The 19,223-nt window shown below is 46.8% G+C and overlaps 2 protein-coding genes and 1 pseudogene across 2 annotated transcripts; 1 reads left to right on the forward strand and 2 right to left on the reverse strand.

The window, feature by feature from the left end:
- The first annotated feature begins 103 nt into the window (after nucleotides 1-103).
- TRMT13 (tRNA methyltransferase 13) lies at nucleotides 104-8,686 on the forward strand. Its single transcript, XM_016204571.2, has 11 exons — nucleotides 104-250; nucleotides 1,790-1,836; nucleotides 1,926-1,992; nucleotides 2,130-2,192; nucleotides 2,365-2,434; nucleotides 2,593-2,699; nucleotides 3,055-3,222; nucleotides 4,833-4,905; nucleotides 5,244-5,318; nucleotides 6,563-6,977; nucleotides 7,274-8,686. Exons 1-11 carry the CDS (start codon nucleotides 104-106, stop codon nucleotides 7,464-7,466), a joined length of 1,425 nt encoding a protein of 474 aa, XP_016060057.1. The 3' UTR covers nucleotides 7,467-8,686.
- Nucleotides 8,687-9,243: 557 nt separating this feature from the next.
- On the reverse strand, nucleotides 9,244-18,670 carry LRRC39 (leucine rich repeat containing 39). The gene is made up of 8 exons (XM_016204570.2): nucleotides 18,252-18,670; nucleotides 16,863-17,055; nucleotides 14,486-14,591; nucleotides 13,649-13,805; nucleotides 12,823-12,959; nucleotides 11,619-11,764; nucleotides 10,804-10,956; nucleotides 9,244-9,549 (listed from the first exon to the last, which is right to left on the reverse strand). The coding sequence occupies exons 2-8, from the start codon at nucleotides 16,973-16,975 to the stop codon at nucleotides 9,264-9,266; spliced, it is 1,098 nt and encodes a 365-aa protein (XP_016060056.2). The 5' UTR covers nucleotides 16,976-17,055; nucleotides 18,252-18,670; the 3' UTR covers nucleotides 9,244-9,263.
- Nucleotides 14,557-14,707, reverse strand: LOC148090841 (U2 spliceosomal RNA; annotated as a pseudogene).
- Nucleotides 18,671-19,223: the final 553 nt, after the last annotated feature.

Here is a 19,223-nt window from a genome sequence, read left to right on the forward strand (position 1 = left end):
CGGCCAGCGCAGCGGGACCCGAGGCGGCCATCTTTGATCAGGGAAGAGGCCGGGCGGGGCGTTGACAATTTTCCCTGCCTTCCCCTGATGCTTGCCCCAAACTATGGCGGCTTCCGCGCCGACGCAGCGCGCCACCAGCTTCCCCGCCGACGGTCGGTGCGGTTTCTACGTGGCAAAGAAAAAGAGGTTCTGCAGGATGGTGGTGGCAGCCGGGAAAAGGTTCTGCGGCGAGCACGCTGGCGCCGCGGAGGTCTGGTACCGCCCTGCCCCGCCGGGAGCCTCGGGGAATCCGTTTCCCGGCCCCGCCCCTCCCCTCTCGCCGCGGCTGCCGCTTCTGCCCGCCGGCTTTCCAGCCCCTTTCTGGCCCTCGGCGCGGTTCGGTGCCCCCCGCGAGCGAGGGGGACCGGCGATTGGGGCAGGACTGCGGGTCTCAGTTTCCTCCGCTCGGGGATCTCCGATTCCCACTTGTGTCCGGGGGGTTGGGGGTCCGCGACCGCCTCTTGTCCCGGCGGCGGAGAGGGACTTTTTCCAGAAGTGTACCTGGGCCTAAGCCACACCCACGGAGCCGGGGAGGGGAAGAGTCTCCTTGTCTCCCCGACACCGGAGCCCCCGCGAGGATGGGCGCGCCCCCCGAGCTCTTTGAGGGGCTACTTTGTGTTTTCCGCTCCCAGTGGACACGGTTATTACCTCAGCCGCAGGCGCACAGCCCGGGGACTCGGCCTTCACGTGACCTGCCGTGTGACACCCCCCCCCCCCCCCCGACTAGCTCCCAGCCGGCCCCGCGCGCAGTTGCTACATTGTTACCGGCTGTTCCGGGCGCTGTTCCCTGCGTCCCGGCGCCTGTTCCCCTGCTCGTAGCACTGCTCAGCGGGGAGGGAAGGTTTGAAAGCACGCGAGAGGCGGCTCTCCCTTTAAAAGGGAAAGCAGGTAACAATGGGTTTCGTCCCCGGTACAGCGGCACCGTCTGCGTTCTCATGGACGTGTATCTGTAGGACACGGATGAGCGGAAAATAAGTCAGAGCGAGAGAGCGCTCCCCGTGCTCGCGGGGAAACCCCGCTGGGCAGGCTCTAGAAGGATTACACCCGACACGCGGGCGTCCGGTTCTCGCCTTCCCAGCGTCCAGGGTTGTCCGCTCGCTCTGGGTCGCAGGAGCTAGAGCCCAGCTCCGCACCTCTGCCTGCTGGCCTGTCGCATGCAGATTCCTGTGACGGTTGGGTGGAACTGCCATCACTGTTCACGCCCCCCCCCGTTTCCTGGGGCACGCAGTCAGACCCGTGTGACTTAGAAACAAACGGGACATAACTCTGCTCTTCCCACAAGGTGCGAGGCCAGTGGAGTTTGGCCACCTGGCAAATGGTTAAAATGCCGTATTTCATGGTTTCTAAGACACTTCCTTTTAACGTCTCTGAAACCAGAATGTATCATGAAACCAGTGACATCAATATTGAACGGCAGTATTTTTTCTTTCCTGGTGCCTGAAATAATAGTGCGTATTTGAGTCAGTGCTATCACAGGTTCAGAATTTCATACGTAGGCCTTCTCGGTAACCTGTTTGAAGCTACAGGCTCTGGTTGTCCAAAGCAGTAGGTGCTCATTTAGGTAAACCAGCTGCACAGGCCACTTGGTGTTGAACCCTATGACACAGTTGGACCAGTGTTTTATTAATGGCTTTGAAAGGTGTCCTTGCCTTGTTTTGGGAACGCATCGACTTATGGTTACACTGAGGTAGAATCTAGTACCTGTAAGCAGTGAATTTCATATTTTATTCAAATCTTACCTTTTTTCTAGGAAGAAGATGCTCGGAAAAGAATCCTGTGTCCTTTAGATCCAAAACAGTAAGTACGGGGTCAGATAAGGGTTTTTCTGTGCTGGAAACAGTCATTGTCACAAGTCTTATTTTAAATAATTTTCTTTTTAAACGTAGCACAGTATACGAAGATCAACTAGCAAAGCATTTGAAAAAATGTAACTCAAGAGAGAAGCCAAAACCTGTGAGTATCTGATGAGTGAAGGGGACGAAAGGAGGTACAGACATGGGAAGGAGGAAAGGGGCAGTTTCTCAGCCTAGTTCCTGTGAGGTCTTCACATTAATGACAGTATTCTTGTGGTTCATTTTGTTTTTCTTAAGGACTTCTTTATTCAAGATATTAACGCAGGCTTAAAAGATGAGACAGAAATACCTGAGCAATTAGTAAGTACTTGACTTAATATTTTAAAATAGCATTTATAAGCTGTCTCCACATTGTGAATAAGCTGTGTTCCAATTTTTGTTTGAAATAAGTTAATTTTTTAGAATTTAGAATGCATTTTCCTATAGAACTGATATTCTTAATGATCAGCTCGCGCCTCATTTTTGTATTTAGGTTCCAATTTCTTCTCTCTCTGAAGAGCAGTTGGAAATTTTAATTAAGAAGTTGAAAAAAGCAAGTGAAGGTAAGTCTGCCTAAAGTTGCAAGTTCAAGATTTTTAAGAACAATGAGGTGGTATGTGAACTGATGCCAGTGTGGTTTAAAAAGATGTTACTACCGTTGTTCAGTGCCCTATGGTTTCGTGTTTGGTTGCTTAAGCAATTATGCTTATATTTGGCACAGGTTTGAACTCTACACTTAAAGATCAAATTATGTCCCATCCAGCATTGCATGATGCCCTTAATGACCCTAAAAATGGTGATTCTGCAACCAAACACCTGAAACAACAGGTATGTTCAGGCCATGGTAACTCTACTAAAAATGGCCTTGTGTTCGTTTGTCAAAAGCTAACATTCTGTTCTTTCTAAATATATTTATTAATGAGATTACATTAGTTTCCCTTTTGGGTACACAATCCTTCTGTTTCAAAAAATATGCATAAACATATATTACAGAATTTTGGCATTGGTATGGTTCTGAGCATTGTATATTAAATATTTAAAAGCAAAGAGAAACAAATTTAAAGCCAAACAGAAGTTTTCCATGTGAACATGCTGCCTCATTACGTAGACATCACCTTGCTGTTTCCCATTTGAGCCAAATGTGTTTGCTCTTGTTTCTAAAATAATCTTGTGAAGTGTGCAGGCTTCTATTTTAGGTAACATTGAGAAATTAAAGTTACTTGGACCAAGAAGATGCTTTGTTGAGTTTGGAGCAGGAAAGGGAAAATTATCTCATTGGGTTGATATTGCCTTAAAAGATGCTGAAAAAGTTCACTTCATTCTCGTGGAGAAGGTGACCACGAGGTTCAAGGTGAGCGAAGCCGCGCGGTATGTTAGTCACCAAACTCTTATGTTCACACTTCCTTCCAAAAACAGACCATGTCTCTTAAAGAAAGTGGACTTTTTTGTGTGTATTTGATTAAAGCTTTTTATTCTAATTATATTGGTAACAACCTGAAGGTAAGTTTTTTAATCCAACGTTTGATAGTCCATTGATCTGAGTTCTTAAAACTATTTGCAGAGATAAGAAAATAAGTGGAAAGAGGCAAGCTCAAGCTAGGAGCTAGAAGTGTTGGGTCCTCTGGCAGTTAGTAGCTCTTCATTCAGTGAAGAGCATGTACTGCGTGTACTGCCAGGCACCCTGGTAGACGTTGGGTAGGTAGAGTCAAATAAGACAAGGTCCCTACCTCTGTCACGTACACATAGAAAGGAGAGACAGACAAATCAATAAATGATCATAGAAAAGTATTAAAATACAAAAAGTCTGCATGGAGGTCAGTGTGGGTCAAGAGGAGGGAATGACAAGTTTTCTGAAGGGAAGGGATGGCACTGACTACACAGACAAGGTGGTAACTGAAGCGTGTCCTGAAAGCTGAATTAGTGTTTGCTAGAAAGAGGGTCTGAGAAGCACTCTAGGAAACAACAGTAACACAGAGACATTTCTGTGTGATGGGAGGAGATGGGGCCCAGTGAGTTCAGCAGGGGCAGAGGGCAGGAGGGCTGGGCTACGGTCCGGCTTCATCCTGCTCCAGGGCGGGGACACAGCTCCTGTCTTCAAGACACTCACATCTAGTGGGGCAGCCTCACAAATATTGTGGTTTAGTTTGCTAAGTGTCTTATGATAAGGGTAAGAACCAAATGCTATCAGAGCAGGAAGACAGAACAGCAGCCTCAGTCTAATGTGGGTCACGAAGATTTCCTGGAGAAGTGACAGCTGAGAGGAGACCGAAGAATATATAAGAGTTGGTGAAGTAAATAAAAGAAGGGTTTTTAAAACTACCATTCAAGCTGATCAAAGAGTGTGAAACTTGAAGCAGGGAGGTTAACTATAAGACCATTATTATCCAATAATCCAAATGACAGATGGACCAGAGCTCAAGCTGTGCCCGGGGATGGAGAGGAGGGAAGGAGATGAGCAATGTTCAGATGTTGGAAGCCAGGGACTTGGTGATGTGTGTCTGGTGCTCAGGAGAGCTCTGGACCACAGTGCAGCTTCTAAGTCCTAGGCATGTGCGTATGGATCGGACTGGTGGTGATCTCTCCGGGAGAGTAAGGGGAGGAGTGAGCCAAAAATAACGTTATTAAGGGCCGACAGAGAGAAAGGAGCGGGCAGGTGAGCTTGGTGACCCTTGGTTCCTTTGTCAGTGAACTGGGAGTTTTTAGAGTTAAAGGACATAAGGCATACATGATAATTTATAAAGCCTTCAAGCCTTATAAACATGTACAATGATATTATTTTGGAGTTTTTACCAAAGAACTTAAAATCTTAAATGTTTTATATTAATGATTCTCTTTTTTAAAGACTAAAAAATAAGATGAAAACTTATTTGCTCTGAATATTAAAAACAAATAGAATTTATTTTCACAAAGCTTTTTTTAAACATAAAAAGCCATTGTTACGATAATGTTCTGTTTGTGCAGGTAGATGGCAAACACAGAAAGAAAAACTCAGTGTTTGAGAGACTTCAGATTGACATTCAACACTTGTGTCTGAGTAAGTTGCGTAACTTTCCGTTGTCTCCCACAAATCATAGAGGTTTCCAACTCTGGGGGTTGCTTAGAAGTTTGGTTGTGCAGAAAGTGCCTCAGGGCAAACAAGGGAGAGGCCTGGGTCGGTACAGGGGAAGCAGCCTCGGCCTGCAGTCAAGAAACTGTCACTTTCCATGGCTCAGTGGCCACCTGTTACTTGTCAAGTCGCTGCGTCTTTGAGCCACTTGTTTCTAAACTTCAGCCCTAAATTCAAAGGTTCTCATTCGTTCTCTGTTTGGGGAGGCACATTAAGGCCTCACCGCACGAGGGAGCTAACTTGGTTCTCGTGTCCTTTTATTTCAGACAGGATTCCTGTGCTGAGCAGAGAAAAACTGCCTGTGGTGGGAATCGGGAAGCACCTGTGTGGTGTGGCCACAGGTGAGAAAGCTGCCCATCGTGTCTGGGTGCACACATGACGTCTCAGGGCACTGTGACCCCAGCCGTTTCCGTGGTCTCTCCAGAAGAGCTTACATCACTATGTTCAGAGCTTGTTAATCTTCCTGGCAGCCATGGCAGATCTCTGCTCCTCCGGCCATTTTATAGGATGAATTAAGGGTTTTATGTGTAAATATTCCGTCATATGGGACCTTAAAGTTCTTTGGGTTGTATTTCAACCAAAAAGTAAACGGATCATTTATGGAAACTATATGATTTTGCCCCAAAAGCTACTGGTTTCTTTAGAAGAGTTGCTTGGGAAGGACTCTGAAACCCCTCCCACTAGAAGGTGATTGTGTACCAGGAGTCTTGGGGGAAAGAAAAAGAAATGTTAGGAAAGAAATCTGTGCTGTCTTAGCACCTCGCTCCACCGGCTCTAGCAGGTGCTGTGGAAAGAGTGTGGGCTTTGAAATCAGATAGTCCAGGGTTCTGCTCTGCTGTGTGACCCAGGCAGATTACCCAGCCTTCCTGAGCTGGGGTTATCGTGTGTAAAATGGGGTCGTGTGTAGTTTACCACATTACACATAGGGTGTCTGGCACATGTCAGTGTTCAGTTAAGGTTAACTGTTGTTACATCTCCCTGGCTCCTGCCACCTCACCAGCCACCCGTTTGGGGACCTGGCTGGAAGTGGCTCTGAGTGTCAGTTTTTGGATGGTTTTCATGCACTTACCCCTTTGACCCCCGTCAAGCCTTCTGTCTGGGAGGAGAAGAGCTCATCCGTTACCCTGCCACCTAACCGGGTTTCTCAGTAGCAGGGCCTCTGTCGCCACTTGTCGGTCACGCGTTTCCCCTCGACTCACCGTCTGGCCTGTCCCTTCACACGCCATCAGCATCCTATTGGAGAGCCTGCCACAGCCGCTGCCCTCGGCTCCGTGGCCGCCTCCTGTCTGGCTGTCCCCTCCTTCCCTCCGCCTCTCCTTCCAGGACTGACACCTGCCGTCAGCCTGGGCTGATGCTTTTCCTCTTCATTCCGATTTACTGGGCAGTAGACTTGACTCAGAATAAATCATTAGAGTGAGACTGTAATGAGAGAAGAGCAAACATGAACAGAGTTGATCACCCACAAAAGAATTATTACGGGCAGAAAGCGATGTAGGTTCGTTCCTTCGGTTTGGGGTTTGTAGAGACCATGGTGCTGACTGCATTTTAAAGACGCTGTCGCCGGGGCGCGTGGTTGTGTTTGCAGATCTTGCGTTACGCTGTTTGGTTGAGACCTATGGTGCCAGTTGTGAGGAAAGGAGTGAAGAACCTTTAGCCAAACGCGTAAAGAGTGATAAAGCAGCCCAGGAAAGTAACGCTGTGGCCGAGGAAGGAAGTGAGAGGAAGGTCCCCGAGACGCGCACCCCCGTGGCCGGCATTGTTATTGCACTCTGTTGTCACCACAGGTGTGACTGGCGACATTATGTGGGCAAAGAATATTTCAGGGCCCTGGGCCTGGGCGCTGTGGAATTCCACTATTTCCAGCGGATGAGTAGCTGGGCGACTTGTGGGATGCGGACAAGTTGTGTGGAAGCCTCGAGAGGAGAAGATGGGAGTGAGGACAGTGAGGAGCATGCTGGGGGCCCCGGCCTCCCCGACGAGCGCGCTGGGAGTTTGCCCGGGTGAGTGACTGAAGTGCACAGCTCTGGGGCAGGAATGTTTTCATCGCTGTTCTTTCCAATGAATACTGTCAAAATTTATTCACGAAAATGTATTTTACCGTCTAACTTTAGAATAGGTTAAAATACGATTTTATTGTGGTCGTCAGTAAAACGTGTCTTGGGAGCATGGGACACACACAGCCCACAGTATTTGGTGGGTTATCGAGCTGCTCCTCAGTAAATAGAAATGATAAAATAGCTTTTTATAAACTCTGACAACATTTTAACCTTGTTTTATGTGCGTTTGTTCGACGTAGGTTTCTTGCTGTTGAAGAAAAGAAGAAACTAGGGCATCTCTGTAAGCTGCTGATTGACCAAGGCCGGGTCGAGTACTTGCAGCAGAAGGGGTTCCGGCCCGCGCTGCAGTACTACACAGACCCCGCGGTGTCCTTGGAGAACGTGCTGTTGACGGCGTTGCCGACCCCCTCAGCAGCACAAGCCACTGCTTAACGGAAAAGGAATTGTGAACCTCTGTCTTCCACCAAAAGGCACACAAACCGCATTTTAAACTGTATTTTTGTCACAAACAACATTTTAAATTGTATTTTTGTCATAAACCGCATTTTAAATTGTATTTTTGTATTCACGAAAATAGCATTTAAATAGCAGATAATATGAATTTTAAAAAACGTGGCCTCCTTGAGCTTTGGTAATAGCTTTGTTTTTACTCAAGAAGTCTCCAAACTTGAGAGAATTCACCAGATTCCCAGAGTGACCTTCAGTAGGGCGTCCTGAGTTCCATTAGCCGTCGGGGTTTGCAGAGACTGGAGAAGTGGTCCCACCGCTGACCGGGTCATCTGAAACACACCACAGGTTGCTGTGTGACTGGACAGTAACTGTCTTTTGGCATTAATTTTGGAAGTTCATTTTCCTTTGGTCTTTAATACTATTTCTCAAGTTCAAGACATAATGACCAATTGTCAGTTTCTAACAAGGGCCACTCAGGATTTGGCTCCTGTGTGGCTGTTTCTTCCCATGCAGATCTGATTTTGTCCTATGCAAACATTCAGAGATGTTTACAATCAATCCACCTTCAGGTTTCCAGGGTCATACCTGTATTTATATGTTACCAGAATTTGTCTATGCAAACTCCAAAACCGAAGAGATATTTTCGGGGGCGGAGGGAACTACTTCATTTTACCGCATAAGTATGTAGTTAGCCCGCTTCACAAATTGAGTTGAAATTTGCAAATAACTTTTAAACTTAATAATATCTTTTAACAGGCCATTTTTACATGTATAAATACAAATATAAGTATATTCTCATTTGGGAAAATAATTTGGAGTAAAATGGATATTAGATAGTGAAACCAAAAACCTGCCTTTTAGGCCTCCTGTAACTCATAAACAGTTTCTGTGCACTAGCAAGTCTTAAACCAAACCTATGGTGCGACTGTTACACATCTTACCCTCGAGTTGTTCTGCCTGTTTGTAAAAATGTGTTAATCATTGGTACATTTGCCAAGATGAAGATTCAGAATTACTGATTTTTGGATATTACAATGATATTCGTAGGTAACTTTTTATCTTGTAGGTCTATGATTATATGAATTGTAAATTAAACACCTAGTCTATTTTTAATTCCTGAGCTTTCTATTTTAGTTTACTCTCATGTTTTATGAAACTGCCTGGGTTCAAATCCCAACCCTATGACCTTCCAGCTGTATGACCTTGGGCAAGCTCCCTATGACCTCTCAGCTGTGTGACCTTGGGCAAGCTACTTAATCTCTTTGTGCCTCAATTTCCTCTTAAAATGGGGGTGGTGACAATGATAAAACCTACCTCACAAGGTCGTGAACATCAGATGAGATTATAAATATAAATGTGTAGAACAGTTCAGAGCAGAGTGTGTACTCAAATATTAACTGTTATGAATACTGCTAATTCATGAATCTATTTTTAATAGACAATAAGCAGACTTGGTTCTATTGTCTCTGTTGTAACCTTTTTTTGTTATAAGTTTTATATCAAATATTATTAAAGTAAGGTAGTTTGATTATATTTTAACTTAGTTACTCACATTTGTCATCCCTGGGCAAAACCTGTTTTGCTCTTTTGTGAAATGTAGACAAAGTGGAAATGGCAGCGGTGGAGCATTCACAAGAGGGAACTGACATACACGACAAACGGACAGAACGAGAGCGAAGCTCTTAAGGGTCGCATCTTCACCTGGTCGTGCTCCAAGTGCTTGGCCAAAGAAACGTATTTCCGCCCTGCACCTGAAAGACTGAACCTGTACAGCCTTAGTCAAAACCGACTGGACGTGCGCTCTTCCTCCCGCCATGTTGGCCCAGGGCCCAGAATGTGAGGAGCAGTAAGACAGGCGGAGGACCCACGCAGGAGGCGACGTGTGTACACTCGGCGAGGAACGCGGCCTGTGTGGCGTGCCCGCCTCGTACCTGCTCTGCCCCGGGCCTCCTGGAGGTAGGCGAGCATGAACTGCAGGCCGAACAGCTCCTGCTCCTCTCCCTCTGTGCTCTCGTGGGCCAGTGTGACTTCCAGCCTCAGTGGGTTGTCTCGGAAGTTGACAAACCTGGCAGTTAACAAAAAACAACAACACGGTTTTTATAGGTGCTGTAGAAGTGCACACCATCCCTGGAGACATCGCAGTGATAATATGCTAAATGACCTTTTGAACTGCTTTCAATAACTGAACATCTTGGTGAGATATGAAACATCCCAAGAATCTTTTTCTTCCCTAGAAGAAAAAAATACTAGCTTGAGACAGCTTATTTTCAAAGCTTGTAAAAGTAACTGTGAGCCCTGCCAGTGTGCTTCAGTTGTTTGGACATATCCATGCACCAAAGGGTCACTGGTTCACCCCCGTCCGGGCACAGGCCGGGGTTGAGGACTCCCTCCCTGTAGGGGCAGGCAGGAGGCAGCTGACTGGATGTTTCTCACATCAATGTTTCTCTGCCTCTCCTTTCCTCTCTCTCAACATCAATAAAAACATTTAAAAAACAAAAGCAGCTGCTAGTCCACAGCACCTATAGGGTGTCCCCCAAAAATGTATACACACTTTGAATAATTATTAATTCCTATGGGTTAAGTCAGTTGAGCTGTATCCGCTATTAGGTGTGTATACATTTTTGGGGACACCCTATATTTAACGTGGTACAGTTGACCTTCCAAGGGCAATTCTAATGCATCTCAAATACACAAAATGCTCTTCGACTTAACAATGGGGTTAGGTCCCAATGGACCCATCGTAACTTGAAAGGAAGTGGAGAACTCATGTAATACGTTGAAGCCACCGACTGTGGTAGCTTCCCCTGGTCTGCCTTACACCTGCTCAGAACGCGCATTAGCTACAGTTGGGCCAAGCCTCTAACACAAAGCCTGCTTTATAACGAAGGGTCGAAAGTCCAGGGGCTGTCTGTACAATGAATGCAAGGAACTTAAAGTCTGCACACTTTTTATCACCGTAGCTTTACCCTCTGGCACAGACCTTAGTAGTTGCTGAATGAGTGAGTGAATGAATGAATGATTTTGTTATGGATGTTGTGGGGTCTGGTGTGAATTCTCACATCTGATGTTCACTGTCAAGAAGTTAAATTTTGGAAGGAAGACACCAAAGGAGTTTTCACAGTAATTAGATGGTTTTTATGAAAATGCCACCAACAGAGGGCGTTTGACGCTGGTAAACCCAGCACTGCTTTCGTTTGATGGACTGACTGGCTCTCGGATAACAGACCAGTACAATGAGCCCTGTTCCTAACGTGCAGCGTTTCAGAGCCGGAGGAGATGCTGACACGCACGCAGGCGCGAGCAGGGACCGAGCCGCTACCTCAGGCTGGGCATGTCCCCCAGGCGCGCCGGGATGTCCCGCAGCTTGTTGTTGCAGAGCACGAGCGTGCCCAGGTTCCTCATGTTGCTGATGGAGTCGGGCAGGCACGTCAGTTCGTTCCGCTGCAGCCATAATGTGTGTAGATTCTGCATTCTGCAGGATTGGAGAGGTTTCTGCGATGAGTCAGTCACACAGATTATGAAAACCCTGGTTCTTAGGAACTTAAGAAGAAATGTCACCGTTTGTAGCATCTGCACTGACCCGCCTGCCTACTGGGCTAACTGGCCTCGGCCCACCCGGTTCTCAGGGGAACCGCACAGCCCTCCTGGCGCGGTGGCGGAAACGCGGCCGCTGGGCGCTGGAATTCTTCAGGGTTCTCACGGACTTTTGTAAAGGAGGACTGCGGTCAGCGTGACCTAATCTGAATTAGTCTTACGAGAAAAATCAGAAATTACGAGGGCGACTAGGATGCACACGGTTAACCGCGTGGACTCCGGGGCCAGGCTGCCTGGGTTCACACCCGCCTGCACACTCGCTACGACCTGAGCAACTCGGCTAAGGCTCTGCGCCCCGGTCTCTGCAGAGGGCAGGGGAGCGTGGCGCGCTGAGCGCTGCTCCCGCGGGGCGGGGGCGTGTTCACTTGCGGGAGTCAGTAGCCAGGTCTCTCACTTTCTCTGGAGTAAATGCAAATATTCTATTAAAGGAGCACGGTGAGAGCTGGGAGCATCTGTTGCGGTGGCCCTGCTCGGGGTCCCCTTCGTTCCGTTCGCTAGGTGGCCTGGCAGCGCCCCCGGGCAGCACCCGGGCGGCTGTACCTGTCTATGGCGTCGGGAAGCTGCTGCAGCTGGTTGCTCCCCAGGTCGAGCCACTCGAGGGCGGGCATGCCCAGCACGGCGGGGGGCATGGCCGTGAAGCTGTTCATGCTCAGGTCGAGGTGCGTGAGCTTCGTGAGCCCGCTGAGCTGAGGAGGAAGCGAGGGTTCCCGGGTGAGGGCGCGGGGTGAGCCGGCACCCGCACGTCCGTGAGGGAGACGCCGCGTGGAGGGATGCTCCCGCATGCTCGGCTCCGGGTCGCCCAGGCGTCCCCAACACACTCGAAATCAAAATAAACCTGAGGAACCTCCAGGCGCGTGAAAAAGTCTCGCTAGAAAGGCACGTACCCCTCCATCTCCCTAGGCTTCTATCTTGCGGAGTCCTCGTTCTCCAGGCGCAGCGCCGAGGGGACTCCCCCTGCGATGCTAAGAGCACCAGACACGTCTGAAAAGCAGCGCGAATGTCTACCTCTCTAGGGCCAGCGACCGGCGTGCCTTTTACCAATAACGAGACATCAGAATAACAGCCAATCAGAGTCTGAAGGCTTTCCAAGCCCATGACTTCGCTTTTACTTGGTGGTTGGAGCCTAGGAACCTACTTTTCCTGAAAAGGAAACACCTATTTATTATCAACTCCAACCCGGGCTGTGCCTTCAACTCAGAATAGAAATAAAAGACTCGCTCTGGCCTCCAGGGAGACACAGTCGCGTCAACGAAGGCTGTTGGTACTGTGACAATACCAAGTATCTTTTAAGATAAACACAGCTTTCTCCTATTCAAACAGTGCATTTTACTTAAAATAACAGGAAACGGCTCTCACTAAATATTTCCTGAAGTTAACATTTATAGCGTTTCTGCTTTAGCCAGTTCCGCTCAGTAGTTAGAGCGTCACCCCATGGACTGAAGGGTCCCAGGTTCAATTCCGGCCAAGGGCACGCACCTTGGTTGCAGGCTCCAGCCCCTGGGCCACGTGTGGGAGGCAACCAATCGATGTCTCTCTCACATTGATGTTTCTCTCTCTTTCTCTCTCTCTCTCCCCCACTGTCTCTGAAAAGCAATGGAAAAAATATCCTCAGGTAAGGGTTAAGTCAAAAACAAAACAATTGATAGCGTTTCTTTACTGGTGTTATTTTTAGCGATCACACCATTGAGAGAAGCAAGCCACTAGCAGGCGGGACATGCAGTTGCGGCATTTGTGTGTCTCTGACCTCCTGTGGAAGATCACGTATGTCTCTGTTGACAGCGAGTTCCAGTTTCTCCAAGCTGGCGCAGTGGCCCAGTTCCTTGGGGACAGTCTTGATTTTGTTGTAACTAAGAATCAGTTCCTGAAGTCTAGTAAGCAGCCCTACAAAAAAGAAAGCACAGGAGGGAACAGGTGGGTAGGAAATAATGTTCCCAGTTATGAAGCATTAGGGCACTAAGGCCTCGCCCGCCTCGTGTGGATGAATCCGCACTCGGGCTCTTGGCCCTTCCCGGCGAGGGCCGGCCTGTCAGTGCTTTGCGGCCTGTTTCATCTGCCGTGTGCTCACCCACGTCCCACTTGAGGATTTCTTTCCTCCGTTCTAATTTTCTTTCCTGCCTTCAACCTGTCCCCTTCAAGGAGGAACATCCGAACCAGCAATATCAGCTTTAGAATCTATACAATGACGTTTCCAACGAGACTTTTCTTGCACTCATATCTCATCCTTAATAACCTCAGTACAAATCCAGAAGCTTGGGTCCCCCCAGACTGTCGATGTAGACCAGACATTTACAATTTTCTCAAGACTCAGGGCTATGGAACAGTGAGATCTTTATCCCATGTAGCAAACAAAAATGTTTTCTTTTAGTGTAAGTTTTTTTAATTTGAGAGAAACATCGATGCATTCATTGGTTGATTCCTGTATGTGCCCTGATGCTACCCACAACCTTGGTGTATCGGGATGACACCCGAACCAAACGAGCTACCCGGCCAGGGCCTCAAACAAAAATCTTAGTGAAAAGCACACCTGCAGGCAGATAAAATAGCACAGGGATAAAAGCAGTCTTCCTTACCTATCCCTCGAGGTATCTCTGAAATTGTGTTTCGAGATAAATCTAACACAATGAGGTTCTGGAATCTCCCGATGAATTCAGGGATTTTCAACAAACCAGTTCTGTGCAGTTGCCACTCCTGTAGCTGATTCAGTTTCAGTAGAGAAGCGGGAAGGGTCTGAGCCAAGGAGAAGGAAGGACAGTCACCGCATTAGTGTCATGGGCACTGAGGTGTGGTGGTAGAGCTATTGCCTGATGTGTAAAAGAATTGGAATATTTTTTTCTCAGTGGGTTGTGTTTCCAAGTGCTTTATGTTATTCACTTCTTCTTTTGGCTGTGTGTGTGCATGCATGCCCATGTGTGCCTGTGTGTGCATGCCTGCGTGTGCGTGTGTGTGCATGCATGTGTGTGTCTGTGTGTGCATGCATGTGTGTCTGTGCATGCCTGTGTGTGCCTGTGTGTGAGAGAGAGAGAGAGGATACGCATCAGGTGGTGGACCTAATAAAATAATATCCATTTCCATTTTGTTAAGTTTTTGCTTTGGAAAAAGCTACGTGATTTTTCATTAGGCAGCTGGTCATCTTTTTATGGAAAATGAGAAATTACTTATTAAAAGGATTAGTAGGAGAAAAATTACAAATGACTTAAGTTTAGGCAGAGTAGAAGCAAACTGAATTTTTTGCAACAAAAAAAAAAAGGTGACAAGTTTCTTTTCAGTTGTCTAAATTCATTGGGGTATATTATTAACATTAGAATTTCTAATTATTCCAGTCTCAATGGCACAGTCTCAGAACCACTCTCTCAGCTCTCCTGCAAAAAGCAAAATGTAGAACGTCAAATATTACTTGCAAAGCCTACCTTCCATTCCTCTTGTTCTATCTTCAAAATAACTCTTCCGTTTTCCCTGGTGACCCTGTCTTTCAGCCTGGAGAAGTTCACTCTTTCTTCCCAGATCCGCAGAACCCTGGGACACCAGGAGGTCACGTTAGTGCCCAGATGATACAGGCAGCACTCACTTTTATATTAAACTGATCAGAGCAGATATTACACTTGATTTTAGCCAAAAGGCGGAGAAGCGATAGCATTCACTTTTATATATATAAAAAAAAAAGGACCATTGAAAACAACCACTTGATCAATAGTATCTGAAAATCAAACAACTTATTTTGTAAAAATTTTAAATCTGATCGGTATCACAAATGCCCTGTTTTGACGTCTTTGAAAAGTCTCATAACTCTCCATAAATTTGTTTATAACAACAGCTTTAGTTTTATTGAGATATAACTTACATGCCATAAAACTAATCCTTTTACAGTATATGATTCAGTGGTTTGGGTATATTCACAGAGCTGTGCAACCATCTAATCCAAAACATAAGCAGTCATCAAAGAACGTAAGTGTAGTTCATTTTAATATTTATTTGCTAAAATCTGTTGAAATCTGGGAGGTAACATATATTCTTAACAGTTTTGCCTATTAACTGATCTTCACTGAGGATTTTATTTTAATGGACAGAAACCCAGATCTCTCTAAAAGTGTAATATTTGCTCTCTATATGTTTGTGTTTGCAAAATATTTCAAAATGTTTTCATCTGCTACTTGCCTAAAATTTAACGACTCTGCTAACAAGGGGTTGCTGATACATGTGGCCTTCTACGCTGAACAGCTAAGCTTCTGATTGACAATGAAATTGTTTTAGAATTAAGGAAAGATTACATTTCGCAAATTCCAAGTAAAAATTCTAGAGCTAAAAACTGATTTTGGTCTAGGTTTTAAAAAAAAACAAACGATACGTTCCCCCACCCCCACCCCCACTAAATTTCTCAAATGACCTCTGACTTTTTTCCTAAAGATTATCAGAAAACTCTTAATACAGCATATACTAATTATAGCTGTTAGCATAGGTCTTGTCTGTAACCCCGAGGGCAGAATCTGGGGATGGTTTATCCTTAGCGCTCCCTGCTGCTCACAGCGGGCGAACGTCAATCTGCTGCATGAATGAGTGTCCCAAGGGGCTGACCTAGGCCCCAGAGCTAAATAGGCAGAGTCTAGACCTAATCTTAATGATCGTGAGGGTGTGTGCAACTTAATTTTTGGAATTCACATTTTACTAACAGTCAGTCCTTCCTCCCAATCACAATTTAGTCATGAAGCCAAAAAAAAAAAAAAAAAAAAGCAATAGGGCAAATAATGCACACTCCTTACTTTTGTACAGAGAGAACTCAGAGCTGCTGAAATAAAATACTCCTTCACTAGGCGTATGTAATAGGGGAAATTCAAAAGTTTAGAACCAAGCCGTGATTCCTGCCACTGTCTTAAAAACAAGTAGCATTTGTTAAAGTCAAATTTATCATCACTGTGTACTGTAAACATAATAGGTTTCATAAGAGTAGCTCTCTCGAGACAGAGCCAACCTCGGGACATGGAAGACCCGAGGTCAAGGTAATGCTCAGGGCGTCAGATGGCCGGAGTGTGAACACCGGCTCCACGTTTCTTAGCAATGTGATCTTTGACAAGGCTCTGCGGCCTGTCTCCGGGGCTTTCCATCTTGAAAACGGAGAAAATAATAACCCACTTGGGTGGCGGAGTATCTGTCATCCCCATATCTGCTAATCCTCAGCATCCTCAGTAACAGATCCTCTAAATTTAAGTGGGCACAAGATGTCATTTAGCCACCCCCCCTTGCAGCTAAATATGGGTCATGGGGAGCCTCGGCCAACGGGATGCTGGCAGAAGTAGCGTGTGCATGTTCCTGCTGGCTGGAGTCAAGTCCAAGAAGGCAGCAGAAACGAGAGCCAGCCTATTTAAATGCAGCCCAAATCGAGGAATCGGCCAGTCCCAGGGGCGCTGGCTGGAACTCACAGCTATTCCAATGGGTGAGAGTCTAGGGAGCCTCCTGCCAGGCGTCGTTTTAGATCCTGGGGGATATGAAGTGGCGCATACTCACTGAGCAGCAGACTAAATGCCGTTCATCAGACGGCGAGGAACGTCAAGCAGAGTCCTCTGAGGGCCTAGGGTAACTACGGTTTTCACAGAGAGACACTTGTGTTTTCGGAGCCCCCATCACATGGCCACACTTAACCGAGTCAGGTGTTTCCTTTGGGTGTATATTGACTTTCCAATAAATAAAAAAATCTCTATCCAATTCAATAATAAGGCATTTAACAAGTGCTCCTTTCTATAACGCTGCTACGAATTTTCACTCGCTCGGAAGAATGAACACGGTTTGGCTTACTTCTGTCGAAATTCCTTCTCCCGCCTCAGGTCTTCATTGAGAACCTGGATTCTTTTTTCCCACACTTCCTTCACGGCATTGACGGCCCCCGTACAAACCACGTTTTCTGACATGACTTCTCCACATTGTCACAGAGTCCCCAACGTCATTAGGTTCTAAATCGGGGAGTCACAGAGGCCGTCTCAGAAAGGACCTAGTTGTTCCAGAGGAAAAAACAAAGTTTCAGGGTGTTCATTGAGTACCATCATGATCATAACAGCTTCTAAGTATTGAACACTTTTCATGTTCCCCAAATTATTTATACACATGCCATATCTCACCCAACGATCCTCATAAAAACACTATGTCACAGGTACTCCTACTGTCCCTAAAATACAGACGGGTCCTAATATAGGGCGACGGGAGAAGATCTGACTTTGGGTGGTGGGCACACAGTGCAGTGTACAGACCTTGTAACACAGAAACTCACACCCGAAACCTATACGATCCTATTAACCAACGATTAACTGCCTTTGGGGGGAAAAAATATGGAAATAACCACTGAAAACTAAATCCTGAAATAGTTAAAATGTTACTTCTAGGGTGATGGGGAGAAATGGGGTAAAAAACATTGCTTTTCATTATTAATCTCCTCTAAATTACTGATTCCTTTAAAGTAGAGGTACGCAGTGTGTGTGATGAGAGAGAGGCCAAGACAGACAAAGAGGGAGAAGAAACACATTAGAGGGAAAGCGTCGGAAACTTCAGGACTGATACAGAATTGCCAACGCCCAGAAAATCCTTAGAGAGGGTCCCTGTTTCTCAGCGACGCGTGGGGAAGCCACAGGGACAGCTCGCGAGACCCCGCTCCTTCAGAAACCCTGGGATACCAATGCGGATGAAGCCCGGACCTGGGCATGTCCCAGCCCACCTGCCCTATGTCCCAGAGTTTAGCAAGTCTGACTCATTTGTGGCTCGAACAACCACGTACTTTTTAAAATCCCAAGTGGACACAGATGGGCTGGTTCATTCCCTCATCTGCCGTTAAACTCCGGGCAGCCTTCGGTTTTCCGGTAGCAGCGCCCAGGGTCCCTTCGAGGGAACCTACTGGCCAGTAACAGCCACGGATCACGGCCTCTCCCTTGATTGTTACCTTGACAGACAAGCACGTGGCCCAGCCGGGAAAGTCAGCTTCCCAACGTCAAAACGAAGAAACACAACCTCAAGACCGACGCTTCTGAACTTTCAGGGCCACCGGTCTTCCAGGGAAGGACAATTAACCCCCAAAGAGACGTTTGAATCCAACTCCAAGTTTTGTTGTACGTCCCAGCAAATACAGACTCAGTAAAAGCACCAGCAGCAGTCTAGTTATATGTGACAAATGGGAACAAGACAGAAAACAAAACTTACCATCGTTGGTGGCCGCAGAAGCCGACATGCCCAAGGTTAGCGGTTATCAGCTACGAGTGTATTGTTTCCAGCGTGGCTCCAAGTGAGTCAAATCCTCGGTCAGACTGTGACCAAGTGAAAGGCAATGTCAGCCTGCTTCTAAATTTAGTTCATGGACGGAGCTGAGAATAGCAGGGACCACGTGGAGCGCCCGCGGGAGGACCAGCTGGTGACGTCTTGGGTGTGCTCCGTGCGGGTCCAATGCTGCGCCGCAGGCACCGTAGAGCTACAGGCAGGCGCCTCTCCCTGCGCTCCTGGAAAATAACTCCTCCGGAAGCCCTTCCTCTTTTCCTGACTTCCACATTTGCAGTGTTTAATGTAATTTTTAAAAAATATGTTTTTATTGATTTCAGAGAGAGGAAGGGAGAGGCAGAGAGAGAGAAACATCCATGATGAGAGTCATGGATCGGCCGCCTCCTGCACGCCCCCGACTGGGGATCCGGCCCACAGCCCGGGCATGTGCCCCGACCGGGAACCGAACTGCCATCTCCTGGTTCATAGGTCGATGCTCAGTGACTGAGCCATGCCAGCCGAGCTATTTAATAAAGTTTAATGACTCTGTTGGAAGCAGAGAAACTTGGAAATATGAGGCTGTACGCCGTAACAAAACCCTGCCTCGTAAACCACAGATCGTTAACCACTTAGACTAAAGGCACAGGTGCTTCACAGAAAAAGAAAAATGAAGGTGTTGGTAAGTTAGTGGGCGACAGGAGCCCCAAGCTCCTCCTGCACCCGGACTTCAAGTTAATTACCTCTCAGCCTTTATCTCCTCAGCCTCACATAGGCAGGAGTGAAGACCTGGTTCATTAAAAAAAAAAAAAAAAAGTGTATTTAGTTTTTGAATTGGTAATATGTGCACGTGGAACAAAATTCCAAAGAGAGTGAAGGTCCCGCTGCCCACCTCCAGCAGGTCAATTCTCTCCCCTGAAGACA

The sequence above is a fragment of the Miniopterus natalensis genome, chromosome 19 (assembly GCF_054644295.1).
Source record: "Miniopterus natalensis isolate mMinNat1 chromosome 19, mMinNat1.hap1, whole genome shotgun sequence".
NCBI classification, from domain to species: Eukaryota; Metazoa; Chordata; class Mammalia; order Chiroptera; family Miniopteridae; genus Miniopterus; species Miniopterus natalensis.

Excerpts from the sequence above, each read along its gene's own strand:
- LRRC39 (XM_016204570.2), bottom strand. The coding sequence starts at position 16,975 with ATGTCAGAAAACGTGGTTTGTACGGGGGCCGTCAATGCCGTGAAGGAA. Across the intron at positions 10,957-11,618 it reads CTTCCCGACGCCATAGACAG|AATGCAGAATCTACACACAT; the intron begins GTACAGCCGCCC and ends CCAATCCTGCAG. Across the intron at positions 9,550-10,803 it reads GGGGACATGCCCAGCCTGAG|GTTTGTCAACTTCCGAGACA; the intron begins GTAGCGGCTCGG and ends GTTAACTGCCAG.
- TRMT13 (XM_016204571.2), top strand. The coding sequence starts at position 104 with ATGGCGGCTTCCGCGCCGACGCAGCGCGCCACCAGCTTCCCCGCCGAC. Across the intron at positions 251-1,789 it reads AGCACGCTGGCGCCGCGGAG|GAAGAAGATGCTCGGAAAAG; the intron begins GTCTGGTACCGC and ends CCTTTTTTCTAG. Across the intron at positions 1,837-1,925 it reads TGTCCTTTAGATCCAAAACA|CACAGTATACGAAGATCAAC; the intron begins GTAAGTACGGGG and ends TTTTAAACGTAG.